General features: G+C 39.9%; 2 protein-coding genes across 6 annotated transcripts in view; one reads left to right on the forward strand and one right to left on the reverse strand.

Annotated features, from left to right (window-relative positions):
* LOC107733003 (protein asunder homolog) overlaps window positions 1-5,546 on the forward strand; it is a 13,393-nt gene extending 7,847 nt beyond the window's left edge. For all 4 annotated transcript variants that reach the window (XM_016544506.1, XM_016544505.1, XM_016544507.1 and 1 more), the window contains 10 exons: window positions 1,411-1,495; window positions 2,085-2,177; window positions 2,254-2,343; window positions 2,505-2,683; window positions 3,038-3,202; window positions 3,624-3,778; window positions 4,082-4,312; window positions 4,436-4,575; window positions 5,048-5,183; window positions 5,266-5,546. In XM_016544506.1, the coding sequence (XP_016399992.1) occupies window positions 1,411-1,495; window positions 2,085-2,177; window positions 2,254-2,343; window positions 2,505-2,683; window positions 3,038-3,202; window positions 3,624-3,778; window positions 4,082-4,312; window positions 4,436-4,575; window positions 5,048-5,183; window positions 5,266-5,302 (1,311 nt within the window). In that variant the 3' untranslated portion in view covers window positions 5,303-5,546. The remainder of the gene's footprint in view (window positions 1-1,410; window positions 1,496-2,084; window positions 2,178-2,253; window positions 2,344-2,504; window positions 2,684-3,037; window positions 3,203-3,623; window positions 3,779-4,081; window positions 4,313-4,435; window positions 4,576-5,047; window positions 5,184-5,265) is intronic.
* Window positions 5,547-7,940: 2,394 nt separating this feature from the next.
* Window positions 7,941-20,648, reverse strand: rassf8b (Ras association domain family member 8b). 2 transcript variants are annotated; one of them, XM_016544510.1, is made up of 5 exons: window positions 20,368-20,648; window positions 13,653-13,835; window positions 11,851-12,749; window positions 10,624-10,753; window positions 7,941-10,478 (listed from the first exon to the last, which is right to left on the reverse strand). In XM_016544510.1, exons 2-5 carry the CDS (start codon window positions 13,762-13,764, stop codon window positions 10,357-10,359), a joined length of 1,263 nt encoding a protein of 420 aa, XP_016399996.1. In that variant the 5' UTR covers window positions 13,765-13,835; window positions 20,368-20,648; the 3' UTR covers window positions 7,941-10,356. The 2 variants fall into 2 exon arrangements, with proteins under 2 accessions (XP_016399996.1, XP_016399997.1); XM_016544511.1 differs by having other exon boundaries at window positions 13,653-13,838.
* Between the last annotated feature and the right edge of the window lie 1,069 nt (window positions 20,649-21,717).

Genomic DNA, 21,717 nt, shown 5'->3' on the forward strand with positions numbered 1-21,717 from the left:
AAAAAACGATATAAATACTGTTCAGTTTCTTGCACAGACCGATCGTTTCGTGTCTTTTCACATCAATGTATCGTCACGAGCCGCAGGGTTTAATTTGGCTTTGTTTGTGTATGTTTTTTTTTTACTCCCAAAGCCGTGATTTCCATTCACCTCCATTATAAGTCTGACAGACTGCAACGGTTTGTGTTAAAAATCTCCGTTTGTGTTCTACTGAAGAAACAAAGTCACCTACATCTTGGATGCCCTGGGGGTAAGCAGATCAACTTCAAATTTTCATTTTTGGGTGAACTATCCCTTTAATGTAAAATTAAAGTCAACATAAAATCTAAATTGACCCCATTTACTTTCTTAATGCACATTCCTGGTCTTATTATGCACATTATTACAGAAAATAAATGTTTATTTTATTAAAATTTGTTGGAATATCAATTTTCATCACTTTTGACTAATGTTGTAGGTATTGCAGACTTTCTAATTCAGTGGTGTCAAACTCAGTTCCTGGAGGGCCGCAGCCCTGCATAGTTTAGTTCCAACCCTGCTCCAACACACATACCATGTAGTTTTCAAATAAGCCTTAATGACTTGATTAGCTGGATCAGGTGTGTTTAATTAGTGTTGCATCTAAACTGTGCAGGGCTGTGGCCCTCCAGGAACTGAGTTTGACACCCCTGATCTAATTAATTCATAACAGATCAAATCTGGTCCCAAACCGTTTTAACCTTTATGAATAATCAGTTTCACTTTAAAACTTGTCACATTAGGGAAAGTTAAATGGGTTGCGAATGCCATTTCATGTTGACTTTAACATAATTAAAAAGATTTTATGCTGCACATCCATGCTCTCCGAGGAGTGTAGATCTGTATGATTAGCACCCAGCTGGATAGAGAACCGTCCCTCTAGCACCCCTTTCAGCCCCCAGACATTTCTTTCTTGCTTTTGCTCTCTCTCTCTCTCTCTCTTTTTTTTCCTGGGTAATGTATCTTGCCCTGGATGGGTGTGGCCGGATGTAAAGTGTGATTTCTTGTTCCGGTCGCTTGTGTTTTTAAAAGCTGCAGAAACACACAGTAGTTTTAGGATATGTGTTTGAGACCAGTGACCCCAGGAATGAAATGTCCTGCTCCATGGAGTCCACCCTTCTCTGTTTTCCCTCAGTCCTTCTCCTGTCTTCTCCTGTTCTTAATGTGCGTAAGCTCTATTTGTAGCTTACAGCCTCTGATCTCCACTGCATATGAACCAGCTGGGAGACTCAGAGGCCTTCGTGGACATCAGATCTGTGAGGGCACAGTTATGTTATGATCTGTGCTCTCCAAACATGAAAGCAGCAGTAGATTGTGGTGTGTTAGTAGTGTAGGGGCCCAGCTTCTTATGTGTGTGTGTGTGTATCTGTGTGTATGTGTGTGTGTGTAAAGGAGGAGCAGCATGCTAACACTTCAGCAAATTACGACGTTGAGCTTCTGCACCATCGAGATGCACATATGGAATTTATTAAGAGTGGTGAGTGATCAGTCTCTTGCATCAATAATTCAACACAGCCTTCATTTCACTGCATAAAGCATTTGGACATTAGACCACAGCAACTGTTCTTAACCCTTACAGTGCATAAAAAAATTGCAGATTATTTTTGCAGTCCGCATCAGTTTTGACTTGGTGGAATGTAAGCTTATAAAACAATCATAAGTTTATGTTTTTCAACAAAAAACATATTGTATATAATGAATAATTTCTCATTAATGAGTGAATATGCAACCATTTTCACTTTACATGTTATTAATTTTACTATGTTATAACTACACATACACTTTTTAATAAAAAATTAGAATGTTTTTGAAATTTCTAATTATACAGCAAAACTTAGTGATGCAAGAAAAAAAGTTTTTATAAGTATTTATGAAATTTTGCATATATCTTTATATAAAATGTAGAAGAACATAATTACCAATGTAAACTCCTTTGAAATCAGTGGGTTTAATTAAAGGGATAGTCAAACGTTGTTTTGTGGAATGTAAAATGAGAAGTTTAGGGAAATGTTACTCATGTTTCTGTCATGTTTTATGTTTCTGTTTATCTCATGTTTAATGTGTAGGTGATTTGCACATGGCCGGAAGCACCAGCAGAGACAGTGGGCTGAAGGAAACGGTCACTCTAAAGTGGTGCACTCCACGCACCAACAGTGTAGGTGAGTCGAACTCTGGGAAAAGTTCTCTTTCTTTCATATGACGGATTCCTGATTTTCTCTTTTTCTCTTTTTACAGAACTTCATTATTGTACAGGGGCCTATCGCATTTCTCCGGTAGACGTTAACAGCAGGCCATCTTCCTGCCTCACCAACTTCCTGTTGAATGGTGTGTGTGCACAATCCCTTGTTCCACCATAATTGTTTTCTTATTGAATATATGTTTCACTTGTAAATACTTTTGGTAACAGAGGCAGAGAGGCTGTGATATGAAAATATGGAAGTAAATGCCTTTTTTGTATCTTTTCCTTTTGTCTGGTGTCTTCCCAGGCCGCTCTGTGCTGCTAGAGCAGCCTCGCAAGTCAGGATCAAAGGTCATCAGTCACATGTTGAGCAGCCATGGAGGAGAAATCTTTCTGCATGTTCTGAACAGCACACGCTCCACACTGGAGGATCCACCCTCCATCAGCGAGGGCTGCGGTGGACGAGTGACTGATTACCGCATCACCGTAAGCTCAACAAGCACTGCTTGACCTCCTAGACTTGTCGTGATTACCATAATTATGAGGTTCCATCCTACAAATGTGTAATTGCAACTTGCTTTATAAACTAACAAGCAAAATGGCAGGAGCTTAAACTGTTAAACATAGTTATAGAGGTACATTAGTAGTGGTGAAGCATTTCACTGTTCACTACAGCAAAGCTACAAATGGATCCAATTTGCAGCTATGCGTGTTGCCAACAAATTTGAGGACGTTGATACCTTAGTAGAAAATGCAATAGCGTAAATGCAGCATTGTATAGGGATACATTTATATTTCCTGTGTGGCTGCAGAGTAAATCTTGTTATTATTTGTCTGCAGGACTTTGGTGAGTTTATGCGTGAGAATCGTCTGACTCCATTCCCAGAATCAATGGTAGATGCAGCGTGCAGAACTCCAGTCGAGAGAGCCAAATCTCAACTCGAACGGCACACACGATACTGGCCAATGATCATCTCCCAGACTACCATCTTTAACATGCAGGCGGTGAGGGACGCAATCTTAATCTATGGTTCTTAACCACTATGGGCCTCCACAAACTTTCAAGGAGGACGCAAGATGGCTTACTATATTCTATTATATTAATTATATAAATCATAATAATAATAATTTTTATATTCGTTTTAATGATCTAACATAAAATGCTTAAACTAAATCAAGATATACTGAAATCATATATTTCAGTATATCTTGAAATATACTGAAATATATGTATATATATGTATATGTATATATGAAATATATGTATATATCCCCCCCCCAATAACTAATTGTTTCACAAAATTAATTGTGATTAACAAATATATAGTTCTGTTAATATGATATTATATAGGGGCCAGTGGGTGGCCTTCAAGGCAAAAAAGGTTGAGAACCACTTATTGTGGTCATTTTTGTGTGTATATTTCAGGTGGTACCGTTAGCTAACCTCATAGTGAAGGACACTCTAACAGATGAAGATGTGCTGACCTGTCAGAAAACCGTCTATAATCTTGTTGATATGGAGAGGAAGAGTGATCCTCTGCCCATCTCAACTGTAGGCTCCAGAGGAAAAGGGCCCAAACGGTGAGAATATCACATCAAGTTTCAATCTAAAGGTTTCAGTTTGTCTTGCTGTGTGGCTTTGGTCCAAAACCTATTGAGCTGCCTCGCTATCTGCTGCTCACATAGTCAGCTGCCTACAGCACGTTAACTGAAATGGAGATATCATTAGTTAGCAAATTGCTAAGCTAGCAATGCTGCCTACATAGGAAGCTCATTTGATTTGGAAATGACAATTGTGTGTGAGCATAAACCTTCTTAGTTTTATTAGTGAATACATGCTTGCTGTGTATGTGTATGTTGATGCTGATGTTTTTATCTAAATAGTGATGAGCAGTATCGAATCATGTGGAATGAGTTGGAGACATTGGTAAAGGCTCATGTGGGCACCAGTGAGCGGCACCAGCGTGTGCTGGACTGCATCAGCGCTTGCCGGAGCAAACCACCCGAGGAGGAGGAAAGGAAAAAAAGGGGAAGAAAGAGAGAGGACAAAGAGGACAAAACCGAGAAAAATGGCAAAGACACAGAGGAGAAGGGCTGGACCACAGACTCTGAGAGGTTAGTGTTAGTGAACAAGATGCTGACGTTTACATTTACTGTACTGTCAAGTCGCAGCTTGTAGATTAATGACCATGGATTTCCTGATCTGTTTCTAATGTATATGTCCTTTTTCTCCTCCAGGCTGAAGGGAGTAATGGAGCGAGAGAAGGACGAACAGAGTGAATGTGAGATCATCAAAGATTCACCGGATTCTCCTGAGCCCCTGAACAAGAAACCACGATTAGATACAGAGGAACAACAGCCTCCAGAAAAATCTAAAGGTTCACATTTATGTTTTATTTGAAAATCAGTCTAAAAGCCTAAACCTAGCTTTACAAGATACAGTGTGTGATTACCAACATGTTCTGCTAATGGAATACACACACATAAATGCTTAAATGCAGCAGCTGCTCCAGGTCCAGTTTACAACGGTGATAAATGTGTTTGTGTGAAGTGATGTGATACTGACACCTTGAGGTACCTATGTGTGGACCTTCATGATGTTTTTAACACTGACACCCGTTAACGAGAAAACTAGTAAAAGAAGTACCAGCTACATAAGCACAGTCGAGTTACTTGTACAGCACGGCTGTATGGTTTATGGTCAGGATTAGCTGCTACAAGCCGAGTCAGAAAGGTCGTCATCCCAAGTGAGTAAACAGGCAAGTCAGAATGTGACATTATTAGGTACAGCAGCCAATCAGATCTATAACATGTAGAAACAGCTGTCAAATACGGTCTCTTCTTTTACAGGTCCTGTGTCTCTACTCACCCTTTGGACCAATAGAATCACTCAAGCCAACTCCAGAAAGCATCAGGAGTTTGCAGGAAGATTGAGTTCAGTGAATAACAAGGCTGAGCTTTACCAACATCTGAAAGAAGAAAATGGGTGTGTTGACCTCATCGTTTGTCTCATTGTTTGCCCTGTGATAAGTAATTTTTTTGTTTACTCACTGTGTTTTCTTTATTAGGATGGATGTTCATGAGAATGGAAAAGCCACCAGATGATGTGTGGAACAGGCCTCTTCTAATCTCTGCAGGATCATTGATTTGTTGAGAGGATGTGATGTGACCTTTGGCATGATATCAAATGATGTTTTCGCCAGGATGCTGGTTTTGTGCCAGACCCAAGACGAGCAAGGCAATGTTTTATAAGGACACACTTTTTATATGCTTTAGTTTGTACAGAGTCTGAAATATTCTGAAACAGAATAAATAAATTGTAAACCGTGTTAATGTTCATGTTTGTGTGTCAATGTAAATGTTCTTTGTTTAATGCTAATTTTCTTTATCATAGTTCATTTACCTGCCTGTATTTTACTTGGATGTTCAGAAAGCATCACCACTTACCTCTGGAAATATCAGGGAATGGTAACTTTTGTTCATCACGATATGCCCTGTCCCAAATGGCACCCTCAGTCCCTGTGGTCCTCATCCAAGTCCACGTTTTGGTGATGTAATGCCAAACGTTCATTGTGGCCACATAAAGGCACTTTTGAGCATCCTTTGGTAGCATAAAATGACAAAGGGGTAGCCCTGTACCAAATGGCTTACTTCATGTGCACTTGCAGTCTTGTGGACTCACAATGGCCCACATGAGAATGTGTCTGTTAAGTCCACACAATCATAGAGTGTCCCATTTGTCTTTTTAGGTTTCAGAAAGGTGCTCATCAGCAGCCCCTTGTCTTTATCTGGGCCCACACTAACATTCTACCCAGCAGTATTATGTCACAAAATCTGGACTTTGAGGAAGACCACAAGGGCTTAGGGTGACATTTGGGACAGGGCCATAGACATGTGGGATGATATGCCACAGCCATATCACCCTGCAGCCCAAGACTGGTTGCCCCCTGAAGCTAAGCAGGGTTGAGTCTGGTCAGTACCTGGATGGGAGACCTCCTGGGAAAACTAGGTTGCTGCTGGAAGAGGTGTTAGTGAGGCCAGCAGGGGGTGCTCACCCTGTGGTCTGTGTGGGTCCTAATACCCCAGTTGTACCCCTGGCCCTTGTCAATCATGGCCTCCTAATAATCCCCAACCACTTGATTGGCTCTATGACTTTCTCTCCTCTCCACCTGTAGCTGGTGTGTGTCCTGTAACTGCCGTCGCATCATCCAAGTGGATGCTGCACACTGGTGGTGGTTGAGAGACCCCCCCACATGATTGTAAAGCACTTTGGGTGTACAACAATACACAATAAAGCGCTCCATCCATCCGGAAAAAGTAGGAGACCATATGAAGGGCACCATTTGGGACAAAGTCTAAGGCCCAATCCAAATTCTATTTTATACCCCTTCCCCAATATTTGAAAATATTCCCCTTAGAATTGGGACACCACTACTATGCCGTCACACGTCATCATACGTCGTCTAGCTCCTACAATACACACACTCTCTCTCTTGTGCATCAGAGCCTTACCGGTCTATATTAATGCGCTGCTTACTGACACACACACACACACACACACATATATATATTTTTTTAAGTAAACTTGCTCTAAAAAGAGAAATGCGCATACACGCAACTTTCATCTCTCTCTCTCTCTCTCGAATTGGCAATGTTTGAGAAAAGGATTTTGTGATTTATAATTATTGGGGGGACTAGCCCTCCTCAATGTCTATGGTGGTTATCGCCCTGATCAGACATGAAAATATGTTTCGGGCAGCCATGAACACGCGAAACCAAGGGGTAGGGGTAGGGGAAAGGGGAAGGGCTAAGGGGTAGAATTGGGATTGGGCCTAAATGTAGTCTCTGCCTTAGGTGGTCCGCTCACAACCCATTTGATGCAAACTGTATACACAAATAGCAAGAAATGCTAAAAACTACCATATTTGCTATACACTTTGTAAAGTGTTTCATCACTACCAAATGGCAGTTGTATTTTTACATGGATGAAAACTCGTTGTGGGATCTTCTCTCACCTATTTTACGTGTGGGTCAGATGCCATATATGTGCCAATAACTTCAGGTGATAGAAGTCTAGCTCATGCAAGACCTAAAAAGGCTCCAAAAATGTTTTTGCTGGATGTGTTTTGACTCTGTAATGAGGAAAAAGAGAGGAATCTAGCCAAGGACGGTGGAAGTTAGTGTTGAGTTTTTTTTACTCCTGTGAGGACGAGGCATCTGGTGTTGATATATATGCGATCCTAACGCTTGCTGTCAGACTGTGCACCTATTGAGTAGAGGTGAAAGTGATTGTTTATGTGGGATTTGATTCCTGGCATGCAGTACTCCTTTTCTCAGCAGAACTCTCCACCTCTGCACTGGAGAAGCCTGCAGTCATTGGATTTGAGTAAAATCCATCCAACATTCTCAGTGCCTGCAGCTCCAACTTCTGTTAGTAAGAAGCCATTAGGGAAATCAAGGTGTTTGAACTTAGTCAGGTCTTTAACCAGCTGGACACCCTCATTAAGCTGAGACGGGGATTGTTCTGATATTTTTAGGACCAGCTTTGTGGTTGCTTTTTGTAACTGTTGCCAGGCTGAATGAATCTCTAAATCTGAACTACTGAAACATATCTGAACACAGAATAACACAACTGACCAGTTGTGTAATAATTTTGCTAAACAACAAACATAAACATAACAAAGGAGTTCTAGGTTGCTGACTGCAACAACCAAAAAAAAAAAAGAGACAGTAAACAGTGATGCTCTATTCCAAATTTATTTCATTTTTGAACAGTGTTAATGCACCTTTTCCACTGATGGCATAATTAGTTTATGCTGCTCAATAAACATGTCAACATAAATCATTTCAATGTCTTTTCCAGGCATCTGACACATCTCAAGAAGGAAGTAGTTTAATTAACACAATTTGTTAAAAATAGAGCTAAATAGAAGTCTGTTGGCCAAAGGGAATTTGGTACTGCATTAAAGGTTAAAACTTGTGATCCAGAGATATCAAACCATGATGGAATCTGATCTTAACTTTCAACTGAGCTTAATGTTTTAGTCACACCTGTGTGCATAGCAGCAGGCGATAGAATACAAACTGTTAATTTCTAATGCACACACATCAGTCCCAAACTTCAAGCCTGTTACAACTCCACAGATATTTATACAGGCATTTAGCGCAGTCCATGTTACACCTTAATACAGCCCAGTTGAGTTTACACCTGTATTAAGTGCCATAGGTGGATCCTCAGGCCTCTCACACAAGCTTAAAACTGAACATCAGTGCATGCATCCTAACAATGCTAAAAAATAAACACATTTAGTTTATTTTAGCTGTTTAGAGAGCGCTGTGCATTTTTTCATCTATGTTAAAAATAGTCCTCTTTGCTACTTATTGATATGTTGCTCTATGCTATTTACACTTTTTTTCTTTTAGTAAGGCATGCTTCTGAAACGTTCCCCTCGTCACACAGAGATGTTTTTGTTCTTCAAGTCAGCCGGATGCTCTTTTGCAGATCATCTGAGCAACAGTTCTATGTGAAATAAACAAGACTACTCCAAAAATAAAATACTCCATAAATGTAGAGGCAGATGGTTTTTGCTTTTAATGTATAGATACTGTAAGCAAAGCTTTAAACCAAACCTGTTTTTTGTTCTTCTGTTTTTTGTTTAAATGATTCAATCATCCATGAACATCACATTAAAATTTTGGCTTTTGGCAAAATAGTGTTTTCTGGAGAAGAAAAAAAATCTGTAAGCTTAATTAGTTTACAAAAATATCAAAACAAGTCCAGAAGCTACTACAGCAAATCTAAATGAGCACTTCCTTACAGACGCTTCCAAGAGCTCCTTGCTTATGTCCATATTAAATGTAAAAATAAATGTCATTCTTCATCTGTGTGAATGTAGCTTTAAGGGAAGCAGGTGCTACTACAGTTTTAAAAAAATGTCATAAACACAATATTTTGGAGCTGCTTCCTTTTGCACATACACACAATTACAAACCTTTACATTCATGCAGATATTCATGACTTCCAGAACACTTTGGTTTGATAAGAAATAAAGTTCTAAAAACTAGTAAAAACACTAAAGATTTGCTTAAAATATATGCAGCTGGTGTGATATTTGCTAGTATGTGGAAAAAAAGACAACTCTATATAAGGATTTTAGTGAGATCAGCTAAATAAAAAAATACAACTATTTAGTGTCAGAAATAAAATGCATTTATTGGCCAAAAAGGTTCACTTGAAAGCTTAAGAAGAACGCATTGATCTAAGCCACTCATTACGACTTGTGAGTAACTACAATGTACTTGCATAATTTAAAAGGATTCTATTTCAAATTTAGCTGTTCATCACAAAACCAGGTTTCTTTTTGCTTCATTTTAAAAGGTAACAAATTTCACTTGCCACAAGCTGCTTTCATGCAAAAACACCTCTCTTACTCATTCTCACTGTTTTAAAATATTGCATGCACCTGTTTTCCTGATTAGTGCGATCAAACGCAGGAAATGATTCTTCAGCTTTTAAGATTTCAGTAAAATTCCACAGATGTTTTGGCCAATAAAGTGCAAACTAAGGCGAAACACCACCCCTTTGAGCTTTCATCACGACTATGAGCCATAAAATATAAACTGCATAATTTATCATCCTCAACGATCTCTTTGCATCTCCCTAAAATTCCTGCTGCTTGCATAATCGCATTGAGTATGAGGTTTACCTGGAGATTCAGAAACATTCTAGAAATGAAAGACATCATGATGCTGCATTTTCTAACTTGCACCAGAAGGTTGATGGATTGAACATAGGCTGAGGCAGCATGTATTCTGTCTGTTTTTCTGTACGAGTTCAGTAGTTGCCATGTTCAAGACATATTCAAAGCCTTACTGTGCTTTGGGTCCAGTGAAAGTGAGCATACATTCAGCTGGAGATGTCTTTGTAGGATTTGGAGAAAGCACTGATTGTGTTGGATTAGTCAAACAGCCATCAAGAGGAAGCAATCATCACCGTAAAAACACTCACTGCTTGTTGATGAATCTGTAAAGCAAACAACATACACTACTATAATTCCAGGGAGTATGATCTCTCCAAAGGAAATCTTCATGGTCTCAGAGTGATATGGAGTCATAGAGGAAGTGCAGATTTTGTTTAAATGTTGATGCCGGGTGCAAAATCAGACGTAGATGCCTTCTGGGTTAAAGGTCGTGTTCAGCGGGCTCTGCAGAACTCGTAGGTCAGCGGGAAGTTGTCGAGCTGATCCAAGCCGCTTCAGAGATCCAGACTGATTTTCTGACTCTACATAGATAAAACAAAGAGTGACTTTACCTGTAAAGTACACTTTAAAATTGACACATTGTGTTTTAGAGTTTAGAAACATACATTATAGGTTGGTTACATTAGGTTAAATGAAGAATAAAACAAAGTATGTCTGTGTTTGTACCTGTGTTAGCTTCCTCCTCACCAGGGTCTGCTGGTAGAACTGTTACTTTGGTGCCAGTCTGTTGAATAAACTGTTGAAGGTTCACCTGCCTCAGCTCCTTAGTTAACTGTTCCAGTTCCTGCTCTCTCTCCTAAATGAAACAATCAAAGGTTTAAAAAAATCTAACCACCAAAACAAATTCCTCTTTCCGTACTGTTCACATTTTTTTAAAGAAAGAGAGGGGCCAAAAGAGTGTGCTCCAAAACCTGCCTTACTATCATTTGTTACTTCGACAGTCCAGAGAGAATTTAGTGCTCTAAATACAAGTGTATCTGTGTTATGTAACATTCCTGGTGAATACAAACTATACTGGGACATCCTGCTCCTTCACTTCATCTGTAAGCTCTGGCAAAGATCTTTTACATAATATCCGTGACCATTACCCTCCACCCCCACCCAGCTCCCTTAACATGCTGCAAAGCCGATTAGTAGCATTGTTGGAACTTAAGGCCAAAGAGTCCAAAACAAACAGCTGCAGTTCACACGATTTCAGCAGAGCCATGCTTGTACTGTATGGAACAAAGTACTGGCTATTCATTAGTACTTTGCTTCATAGGTTGATGTCACACTTGGTTAGAGAACATTGGATTTACTACCAAAACTTCATATGCACAGAATAGCACTTGAGTATATCCTCCATGGATGCACTGCAAGAGATGCAAAGACTGTATACTGCTCTCTGATGGAACAGCTATGACAGGATTGTCCAATCCTGCTCCTGGAGGGCCAATTTCCTGCAGAGTTTAGCTCCAACCTGCACCAACACACTTGCCTGGAAGTTTTTAGTGATCCTGAAGACCTGGTTCAGGAGTGTTTGATTAGGATTTGAGCTAAACTTTGCAAGATAGTAGTCCTCCAGTATCAGGACTGAACAGCCCTGAGCTATGAGATATAAATATTTTGGAAATGCTTACACTATTCCACCTCTGCATGCTCCCCAAGTCATCAGTAGTAATTCACTTCTACTATTTTGGACAAATTGCTTTCATACAAACTACAAACTTGAATACTTGGTTTACTGTTGTGCACCTGATTTTGGAAAACAACTTCACACTAACCAAATCAACCAGACTTGATGTCAAATAGATTTGGTTCACAACATAAGATCTACTTGTGAAAGCAAGTAAATTCTTATCACTTTCAACTGTTAGTTTAAGTGAATTGTGATCATCCTTCAGGCGATCTCACCTGTAGTCTAATGTTTGACTGGCCAAGTGAGAGCTCCACAGCTCTGCAGCTGCTCTCCAGTCTTGCAGCCTGCTGCACTTGCATGTCCAGCTCGGCACAAACCTTATCCAGTCGCGACCGGACCTCCATTTCATCCGCTAGCTGTGTCTCCATCAGCTCTTGTTGCAGGCACTCTGCCTCCAGCCCTGCTTCCATGCACTGAATACGTGCCAGGTACTCTCCCAGTTGCTCCTCGCACTCCTGTACACGGCTGCGCAGTTCCTGCAGCTGCTCACGAAGTTGCCTCTCATTGTCCTGCTCAATCTTCAGCTCATTCTCCCAGAATTCATGCTCCTTCATCTCCGCCTCATTCCTACGGACCTGCTGCTCTAGTTTGACCAGCTCCTCTTCTTCTTCCTCCGTCAATTGCTGCTGCAACTCAGTCTCGCAGCATTGCAGTTTCTGCTCTAGGATGCACAACTTGTCCTTCTGCAATTGCACCAGGCGGGACAGCTCCTGTGTAGGGGCCGGAGTGCTGCTGTGGTTTGTGTTTACCGTTCTCTGCTTGGTCTCACCCTCACGATTCTTCCCGAAGATGTCACGTAACCCCTTGGCACCACCGGTGAAAGTGAGGGACTTGCGTTTTGGTTCACGACGTTTGAGAGAACGGTCGTTGGCTGTGGGGCGGAGCTTTGCCATGGGAGGGAGACTTTGGCGGTATAAGCTGCGCTCCGGGGCTCTTGCAGAGGTGTCCGAGGTGGGGCGCTCACTCAGAGATGGGCCTGTACGTTGAAGCACCAACTGCACATCACTAGCGTACTGACCCCACTTATTCAGAGAAACTACAGGATTCTCATGGGGCGCCAGGTGCCTCTCTGTCTCACGCCATTTTTCAATCAGTGTGTAGCGACCAGTCCGCCCTGCAATACAATACTTTTACATTATCAACGCTTTAAAGACATTGAATAAAATATGTGTAATTTGCTCTGTACTGCTAGTTGTAGCTTCTAGTTTCAGTTAAAGTGTAATTTCTGCTTAAGCGTCAAAAATCTGAATTGCAAAAATAATGATTGTATTCGAACAAGTTTCCCAAACATTCCCCCAATCTGTCATTAGTCAGCCAAAGTAGTAGTAGCGGGTAGTCCCGCTCCAAAATCAGGCCACTGGTTGAGCCTCTGTTACTTTGTCGGGATATTCAAACAAACACAGCATTGTTCGTTAGCAAAGCCATATCCTTTATGCTCTTGGAAAATTAACCTATGAATGACTTACATATGGTTAGACTAAAATATTTTAACATACTACACTACACACTTCAACTTTAATAAAATTGTATGGCTAAACAGAGAAGCAAGCAGACATACAAGCTTATAAGATTTAACTTTCCAAAGGAAATTCATCTAACATTCACCAGAGATCAGGCGCCTCAGTGGCACAGAGACTGCACTTATTCATGAAATAATGAAATAAGACACAGTCTCATTTTTTCTAGTATGGGGTGATAGGGTCGAACTCGAGACTAGAAGGGACAATACTGCATTTTACTGCTCCAATCTCTGATCTCAAAGAGGGTTTGTTGTCAAGGAGACAACCATAGTGAGAGTTATGTTGTGTAAAAAACAGAAGAAAGGAGGAAGGAGCTTGGAAGGGAACATGCAAAAAAAAAAAAGGAAAGAAGTTCTGTTAAAAATTGTGGTACAAGTTATTCACCAATCAGATTGTGTTTTGAGTATGTAAAAGTGACCAAAACCCTATTTGGGTCTAAATATGCCTATACAGATGATTAGGGCACATTGTGTTCTACATTAAATTTAGTGTCTCACCTATTGCTTGTGCCAAAGCGATGACAACCTCTTGACATGTGGTGACTTCTGTGACCCCGCAGACGATGCGCTGCACTCCATCCACCCATACCTTCAGCTCCATGCCTCTCATCTGGATGATGTCATTCCTCACCTCTGCAGGCACCCCTTACTCGCTCTCTGGTCTGCATGCTGCTCTTATCACTGCTTGAAAGACCAAAGAGCTGTTTGTGCTAATTCCACTTACATAAGAAATGATTTAACTATAAATACCTCTCTGTATTCAGAGCCTTCTTCAATAACCGTGACCTTACTAGCACTTGGTTCTTTATGATACTTCATCCATAGTGTCGGTCTGGCAGACGGCATCTTTAGCTCCTTGTGTAGGGAGGGTTTCTAAAGTGTGCTGCAGTTCTAAAGTTTTACTCCCAGCTTGCTCACACAAGCCCTGATTTGATATTATCCTCAAATCCGGCTCACAAATCAATTTTCACGTACTGCACTGTGGTTTGGCCTTTTTTGTTATCCTGTTGTTCTCTTAAGGATTGTTATGCTGGAGATATCTACACTGGATGAGCCAGTTGCAGTGTGTGACTAGTTGATGGACATCCTGTTTTTATGATACACCGCGAAGCTACCCCAACCACTTTATTTTGCCCGCCTGACTTGATATATATATATAACAATAGATAGATAGATAGATTTTAGAGTCTGATAAGAGTGAATTCATCCTTTTGGATCAATTCTCTTATATGTATCAATACTATGTATCAAAATGGATAGTTGAAAAAAAAAACTGTTCAACTGCCCTCAATGCAGAACACTCTTAACCAAGTATTTTGAGTTTAAGACCCCTGCATTAAAAGATCACTTAAACAAAGTATGTTAACACAAATACCACACAGAATATGTTTAAAACTCCCAATTCCAGATGTGTTGTCAGACAAATATTATTGTTGCAACAAATGTTTTTGTTGTGCAAGTTTTATTTACTTCATATCATTGGTAAGGAAAACTTTGGTATAGACTGATGCCTGTCCTCCTCTGTGGCAGTGTACTGAGTGATGAGAGTGATTTATTTAGGTATGAACCGCTCAAGCAGATGAACTGGTCCAAACAGGCCTGTGTGAACAGTATGGATGGCGCCCACTCCCATGAGACGCACTCATAAAGGATAAGTGAGATGAGCTGTACACCCTTGACAGGCAATAAGTCTAATAAGTGTGTGTTGTGAAGAGAGACAGTCCTCTGTTTGTCTCTCATTCTGTCTGTCTCCAGGAGTGTTTGGGCTGCTGAAATCTGAAGTGGTCTCTGAGGGGCAGTGGGCAATATCTTGATATGCCATCTAACACCCAACTGATATCCATGATAACTGGATATCAGCACAGTGCAATCAGTATGTCAACACTATGCAAATACAGTTTCAGCAAACCCCTAACCCTAATTATTCCCTCAAATGGCACAGATATAATCCCTAAATGTGTGCTATGGATATTAAAATACCTCATAATGTGAAACCTGTTGAGGAAGGGTGCACTATAATGTATTAAAGTTGCGATGTAAAGACAATAGCGGCATCTCTTATTCTGTATTGTGATGTACATCCGAGTGAAACATATACAGAAATGTAAGGCAGGGGGTTCTGTCCATCAGTTGCTGATTGAATGGAGGCAGATCTGAATGCAAGAAACGGGTTTAAGTGAACTAAATGATTGGAGAAGTCCCAGCCAAGGTGAATCATTACTTTAATCCATTTTAATTTACTTTTCGTTGTTATGCCTCCCACAAATACTCTAGACTAGAAAGGACGTAACAGATGAATAAGATACACTTACAAAATAGGGTAAATTTCCATTTTATGTCAACCTTAAATGATTGGATTACCTGGTGGATGATATAAAAAAATCCCAAATTGAAGGAGGTATCCAAGCAAGAATAACAGAGACAGAGGGTTGGGTTCTTTTGACTTGGGCCAGTACGTAACCATCTATAGCAACCACAAGGAACACCCTATAGTAACCACCTTGAAATGCACTTAAAACAGCTTAGAACTGCTTAGCAACCACCCACAACATCCTAGCTTTTGCATGTGCAAGCATCACTCACATTTTCTAAATATCTTGTTTTAATTCTGTCCTGTGTGTGTTTTGATACTCTTGACATCGCGTTCTAATCGGTCTCTCTTGGGCAGAGACATCAGGTCAGGAAGTGTAATCATTCACTTCTGCTTTAGAAATCTCTCACAAGCTTGTTAATTCAGTTCAGTCCTACCCGTCCAGAAAAACAGCATAGTTAGGTGGTGTTGTTTTCTTGTATGTTTTAAACACTGCATCAAAGCCCTACCCCCAACAGTATTATGTGTCAGCTGCAGAATCTGTGTTTAACTTTATATACATGATACAGGCATCTGCTCCTGACGAGCTTTGGCTCCATGACCTGGGGCTAAATTTAACAAACTCAAGGTTTTGGCGGCCTGTCGGTGTAAGGTACAGCCAAGACAGCTGCTAAGGAGATGTAACACGTCTAAACTCACATTCCAGTCGACTCACATGTCTGACGTCTGTAAACACAGATCAGTACAGCACATATGGCTGGATGCAACTGTAACCCCATCGGGTGTAACGTTCCCTGCATGCTGTAGTGCTCTCACATGCTCTGTCATGTCAATGTTGTCCATCCATTCTGCTATACTAACTCAGGGCTGTTGAATATAACAGTCAAAAGTTTATAAAACTACTCGGGGTAGCTGTCATATTTGTTGGCACGAATTGAAACTAAGAGGTGAGGGTTGGCAGTACAGTCCTTTCAATATGTTGGTCTGTTGTATAATTTAGAGTCAATTGTTTATTCAGCAAAACTTGTGTCAAATTGAACTTGGTGTCTACCTTGACTATGGTCAGTACAACATATTCCAGATCTTTCAACAGGTCTGCTGTTTCAGAGACACATTTTGAGATGAAAGCTTGTTCCGCTGTCTAGCATTTCAGTCGCTGTAATTCTTGGGAGTTTTATCTACAGCACTCGAAAAACTCCTCAGGACCCTAATGGTGTGTGTGGACTGTAGTGGGGGGCTGTTCTAACAATGGTCCAGACAAACACAAAGGTCTGCTGGAGAGACGCCCACCCCTGCAGGCCTCACAGCATGACTGGACACAAACAATCCATCTCCATAGTGATGCTTTCGCAGCTTTGTGAATCTCTCACATGGCCGGCTGTGGGAACTAACAAACACCAGCAATTAAGGAACAATCTCTTTATTTTAACTTTTGTCCATGTCCCACTGTATAACTTTGTCCTGTCAGGGGTTCCCAGCTGATCAACGCACCAATGAGTCACAAACTGACACTGAATTAAAGCCATTTAAAATAAAATTGTTTGTCAGTACAGCCTCATTTGAGGATGAGAAACCCCATTCATTAACTCAAAGTAACTTTAGTCTGAGGTGAATATGTCACAGTAAGTGGCTTTATCACACACAACAATGTGGGGGAAGGGATGCTGGATGTATGCATACCATGCAGTTCAACATAAAGTTTAATTAAGGTTATTTGAAAAAAAATTATAATTCTGCTTTTGAGCAAGAAAGAGCTTAATCTTGTTTCTCTTTATAATGTATAGTAAACATTTCTCCTTCGGCATTCATTGTTAAATAATGTGAGAACTATGTTGAAACAACCCTTTGTGAGATGTTTTCTTTAGATAGTTTGACAGTCATTGCTTGTAAACTTTGCCATTGCATAGGCATTTAAACAATATGTTAAAACTAGATTTTTACATTTTTTAATACTTGCACAATGCCACTAGTATAAGGTGTTCGGAGTGGTTTCAAATTCGAAATTGTGTTTCTATGTGGTTACTAGGGTGTTCTGGCTCAATCTGAGCGTTCAGATTGGTATCTTCTACCAATCTGAACGCTCAGATAAGTGAATGCACACCTTTCTGCAACACAATTTGAGGTGACACTTAAAGCACCAATTATTTAGTTGTTCTGTCTCCAATAATTTGTTGTAGTTCTATCTTATCGGTTTCTTTTTCGACTGAGAAACAACAGCCTGGCCAGTGTTGCCACTTTGCAGACAAACTAATTAATGCAAAATAAGCTGAACGTATAGAGTATGTGCAGTTAGAAAAAAATCGCACTGTATGCGCGCAGTATGTATACTATGCTGATTATGAAATTTATCGCACATTGCGCACATATCCTAACATGCATGTAAAAAGGCGATTTTCTCTCTTTTTCTGCCATTGTATTCTTATTGCACAGCAGACAAATCCCTTCATATCCTTGAGGTGGACAGTGTAGGTTCAAAAGAGGGAAGTGAACTGTCTGTGAACTATGACATGCACTTTTATTAGAAATGCAGGGATGGTTTATCTGAAATTCCTGAGAGACCCTAAACTTCATTCACACAGTCCTGTGGTTACACACATACTGTACGCACAGACCAAACATTTTCGGCATTTTATAAACTATCAATGAGTAGAACTGGAAATCTCTGGGTGCAGATCTCGTTTGCCTACCGGTAATCCATCAAAAGCTTTCTGCAGCCTACATCAGATCCTGATCTGCATTGTCATGCATTTATTCATGATATTACATATCCATCTCTCATCACAGTTCCATCTCACTACCTCTGTACTGTTGTCTACTCGGTCTTCAATCGGCTTTCCTGCTCTCCTCAGCTCTAAATCACTTTCTTCTCTCTTCCTCTGGTAGGTCTTGCGCTGGAGTTATTTAGCACGTTCATGTTATCCACGATCAGCAGATTTGATCAGTGGGTGTTTGATGAGCCAGCTGTTGTCATATAAGAGCGTGTGTAATGAGCGGCTGAGGTATGTGTAATTGGTTGCGAGCGAGTCAGTTCTGTGAATGAGGCATGTGTAAACAGATCTATGAGTGAGGCATAGGAAGGTGGTGTCCGACAGCTAAAAAAAATGCACATACAAATCCTGTGTTTGCACAATATCCTGGCTACTAAGATGACTCCGTCTGGTCTATTTTTGATTGGCCTTGCCCTGCCTGCTATGTCTGAAGGAGTGGTTGAAAGTAGTATGTTGAAAATGAACTAATGTACTAAAAATGTCAACATAGTTCAATTTTGTCCAATAAATAAGCAATGTAGTCATTAAATATTCACTTGGTTATCTCTGAAGCACTCTTGAATTTGTTCTAGATCATCATATGTGATAATAAGATGCTTCTGGAATGTGGTCTAGGACCCGTATCCCTAACAAACAACAGTTTTAGTATGAAGGCACCCTTTGGTTTTACACACGTCACAAAGTGTCAGTAAGCAAGCAGCTCTATAAAAGAGGAGTGAATTTATCATAATTGTTAGTAAAATTGAGAGAGTGGACATGTAGAACATTTAAATCTGATGCAGATAAACATAAATTAAAACCTGCTGTAAAGCACATTACCTTAATAACAAAGGCAACCGTTTGGCCTCTACTGCATATTCTTGTGTAAGTTCTGATAGTCGGTTTGTAAGCCAGCTTAACAAAAACAGTCCTATCTATTAATAAGAATGCATATAACTTTGCAGGTTGTATGACAGTATGTAAACTTTGAAGGTGTTGGAGCCTGAGTTGTTTGTGTTGTGTTCAGTTGTTTAAGACTGTTTGATGATCACGTTCATAACTTTAAAATAATACATCATTTAGCAACATTACATAATGCCTAATGCATTATATGTCATTTACTAGTATCCACCTTATTTTTAACATAAGAACGGGTGTGGCATTTTAAACACTTCATCAGCCACTTCTACTTGTTTTAGGTGTACAAAAAGAGTCTGTTATGCTGCTTGATGTTGCAAATTAGTATTTTTTTATTTTTTTTTATTTTATTATCATAATCATAAATCTATTTACTGCACTTTGTTATTCTTTTAGTTATTTACATATAGCAGCTAGTGAATCGGAAGTCACACATTCACAAAAAATTAATTTGAAAAAATAAGGTGAAAAATAAGGTGACAGAATTGTCATTTTTGGGGGAACTGTCCACTGAACATATTAGTATGCATTTCAATAATTGCGTTGTCAGGAAACTGATTCAAATATTTCACACATTCATACTTAAATGTGCACTACTGATCTTAAGAATATTAACAGTAAGACTGTTAGTTGTCGCACTTTTGCTCCAGTGAATGCTTTTGAAAGCAATTTCTGTATTAGCACATAACTTAAGGTTTACACAAATACACAACAGAGGGGCATGTTGTCACACAAGTTGGGGTAAGTGACAATGGACCATACCATTAAATAGCTTAACACATTTTGATTCAAAACCTTATGAATACTCAGATACAACCACTGTGACAACTAGCCCCAGTCCCTTATTATGTCTAATATTGACTCATTGATGAAATTTACTATAAAACCTCCAGTCGTAGTTAGTGTTTATGGGATGCAGTGCTGTGTGTTTGTAAGTTTAGGAGGGGCTGCGGGCCTGCTGCTGATCTGATTGAAAACACTGACCATCACACTGTCATTTAACCCGTTGAAACGCATATCAGTAGATCTGGGCTGGTGATAAAGCCCTGACATTGACAGCACACACAGTCTCATGTCATGCGTCTGTTCTCCAGCGCGTTCGTGTAACGCATCCCGTCACAACTAGTATTTAAAGATGCCCCATGAAAACACATGAAATACATGTCGCCCTTCTCTCGGGCTTTCCTGACGGTCCAAAACACGGTGCGGAGACGTTTATTTGAAATCATTTCCGTACCTGCGTGTGTCTGCAGTCCCGGACCGCTACAATCCTCAGTCCGGGTCCACTTAGCTCCGCCAGAGCAGAACCGAGATTTAAGCAGATGATGTGGTTTTCCTTTCAGTGTTTCGTAAAGACTGCCTTCATTTGATGTCCGTAAATGTAGTCCGGTTAGGAGGGTCCGCGCGCTGCAGTTGAGTGTGGCCCGTTACATCAGCAGCAGCAGCTCTGCTCTCAAGCGAGTAAATAGAGTGAGCGCTAGCGGGACACCGCAAGGCATCATGGAGCGAGCACTTTAAAGCTGCACAGCCCACACTGAACAAGTGTGCTCAGTCACTCACACACACACACACACACACACACACTCACTGCATGTACCTAACATTTAGCGGTTATATAGCAAAGTCTGTAGATTTTATTAAAATTACAAATTGGTAACGCTTTCACGTTTTTAACAAATTAACTATTCATTAACCAATTGCCTACGCTATTTATTAGATGCTTAGACACTAAAAGTGGTACTTGAAGCCCACTCAGTGAAAACATTCACTCATATACCTAATCTTTAGACCAAGTCTGCAAACCTACAAGCACATTACATGCTTTAAACTCATGTTGCTATTGTAAAACAAACTTTTTGCAAAACTCTAAACAGTATTACACACATCATTCAACTAACAGCTCTTTTGTTTTATTTGGGAAACAATGCCATTTAAATGCCACACTCATTTACTGATGACCTACACCCAGTGATCATGTGTGAAAACACTTATATATAATTTGTTCACAAAACCCAGTGTTTTGAGAAATAAATTATTTTTACCCCCTACATTTCTGTTTATATTGTGTGTGTGTATATATACTGTATATATATATATTATATATATATATAGATAGATAGATAGATATATGTGTGTGTATGATTATATACTATGTGTGTGTGTATATGTGTGTGTGTATATGTACAGTACATACATACACACACACATACATATATACACTGAATATGCATACAAGCCAAGTCAGAAAGTCAACTTTATTTCTAAAGCGCTTTATACAATATAGATTGTTTCACAGCAGCTTCACAATAGTATCAAATTCAAATTCTGCTGTAAAGAAGCTCTCTCTAGTCAATAGTGTCATTATACAGTCAGTTCAGTATTGATTCAGTCAGTTGCATAACTGTGTAAAATTTATCAGTTGTACATGCATACTGGTGTATTTGTGCATATGCATGTGCTATGACAAACTCCTGTGCACTCCACTGCACTCTGAACAAGCAAAAGACACATGAGAGTAGTGTTATACATTTTTCACATCTGTGTGTAGTTTGGCGTGTAGAAGAGTTAAAATAGTTTTGAATGAAGT

The sequence above is a fragment of the Sinocyclocheilus rhinocerous genome, unplaced genomic scaffold (assembly GCF_001515625.1).
Source record: "Sinocyclocheilus rhinocerous isolate Xijiao unplaced genomic scaffold, SAMN03320098_v1.1 scaffold400, whole genome shotgun sequence".
NCBI lineage: Eukaryota > Metazoa > Chordata > Actinopteri > Cypriniformes > Cyprinidae > Sinocyclocheilus > Sinocyclocheilus rhinocerous.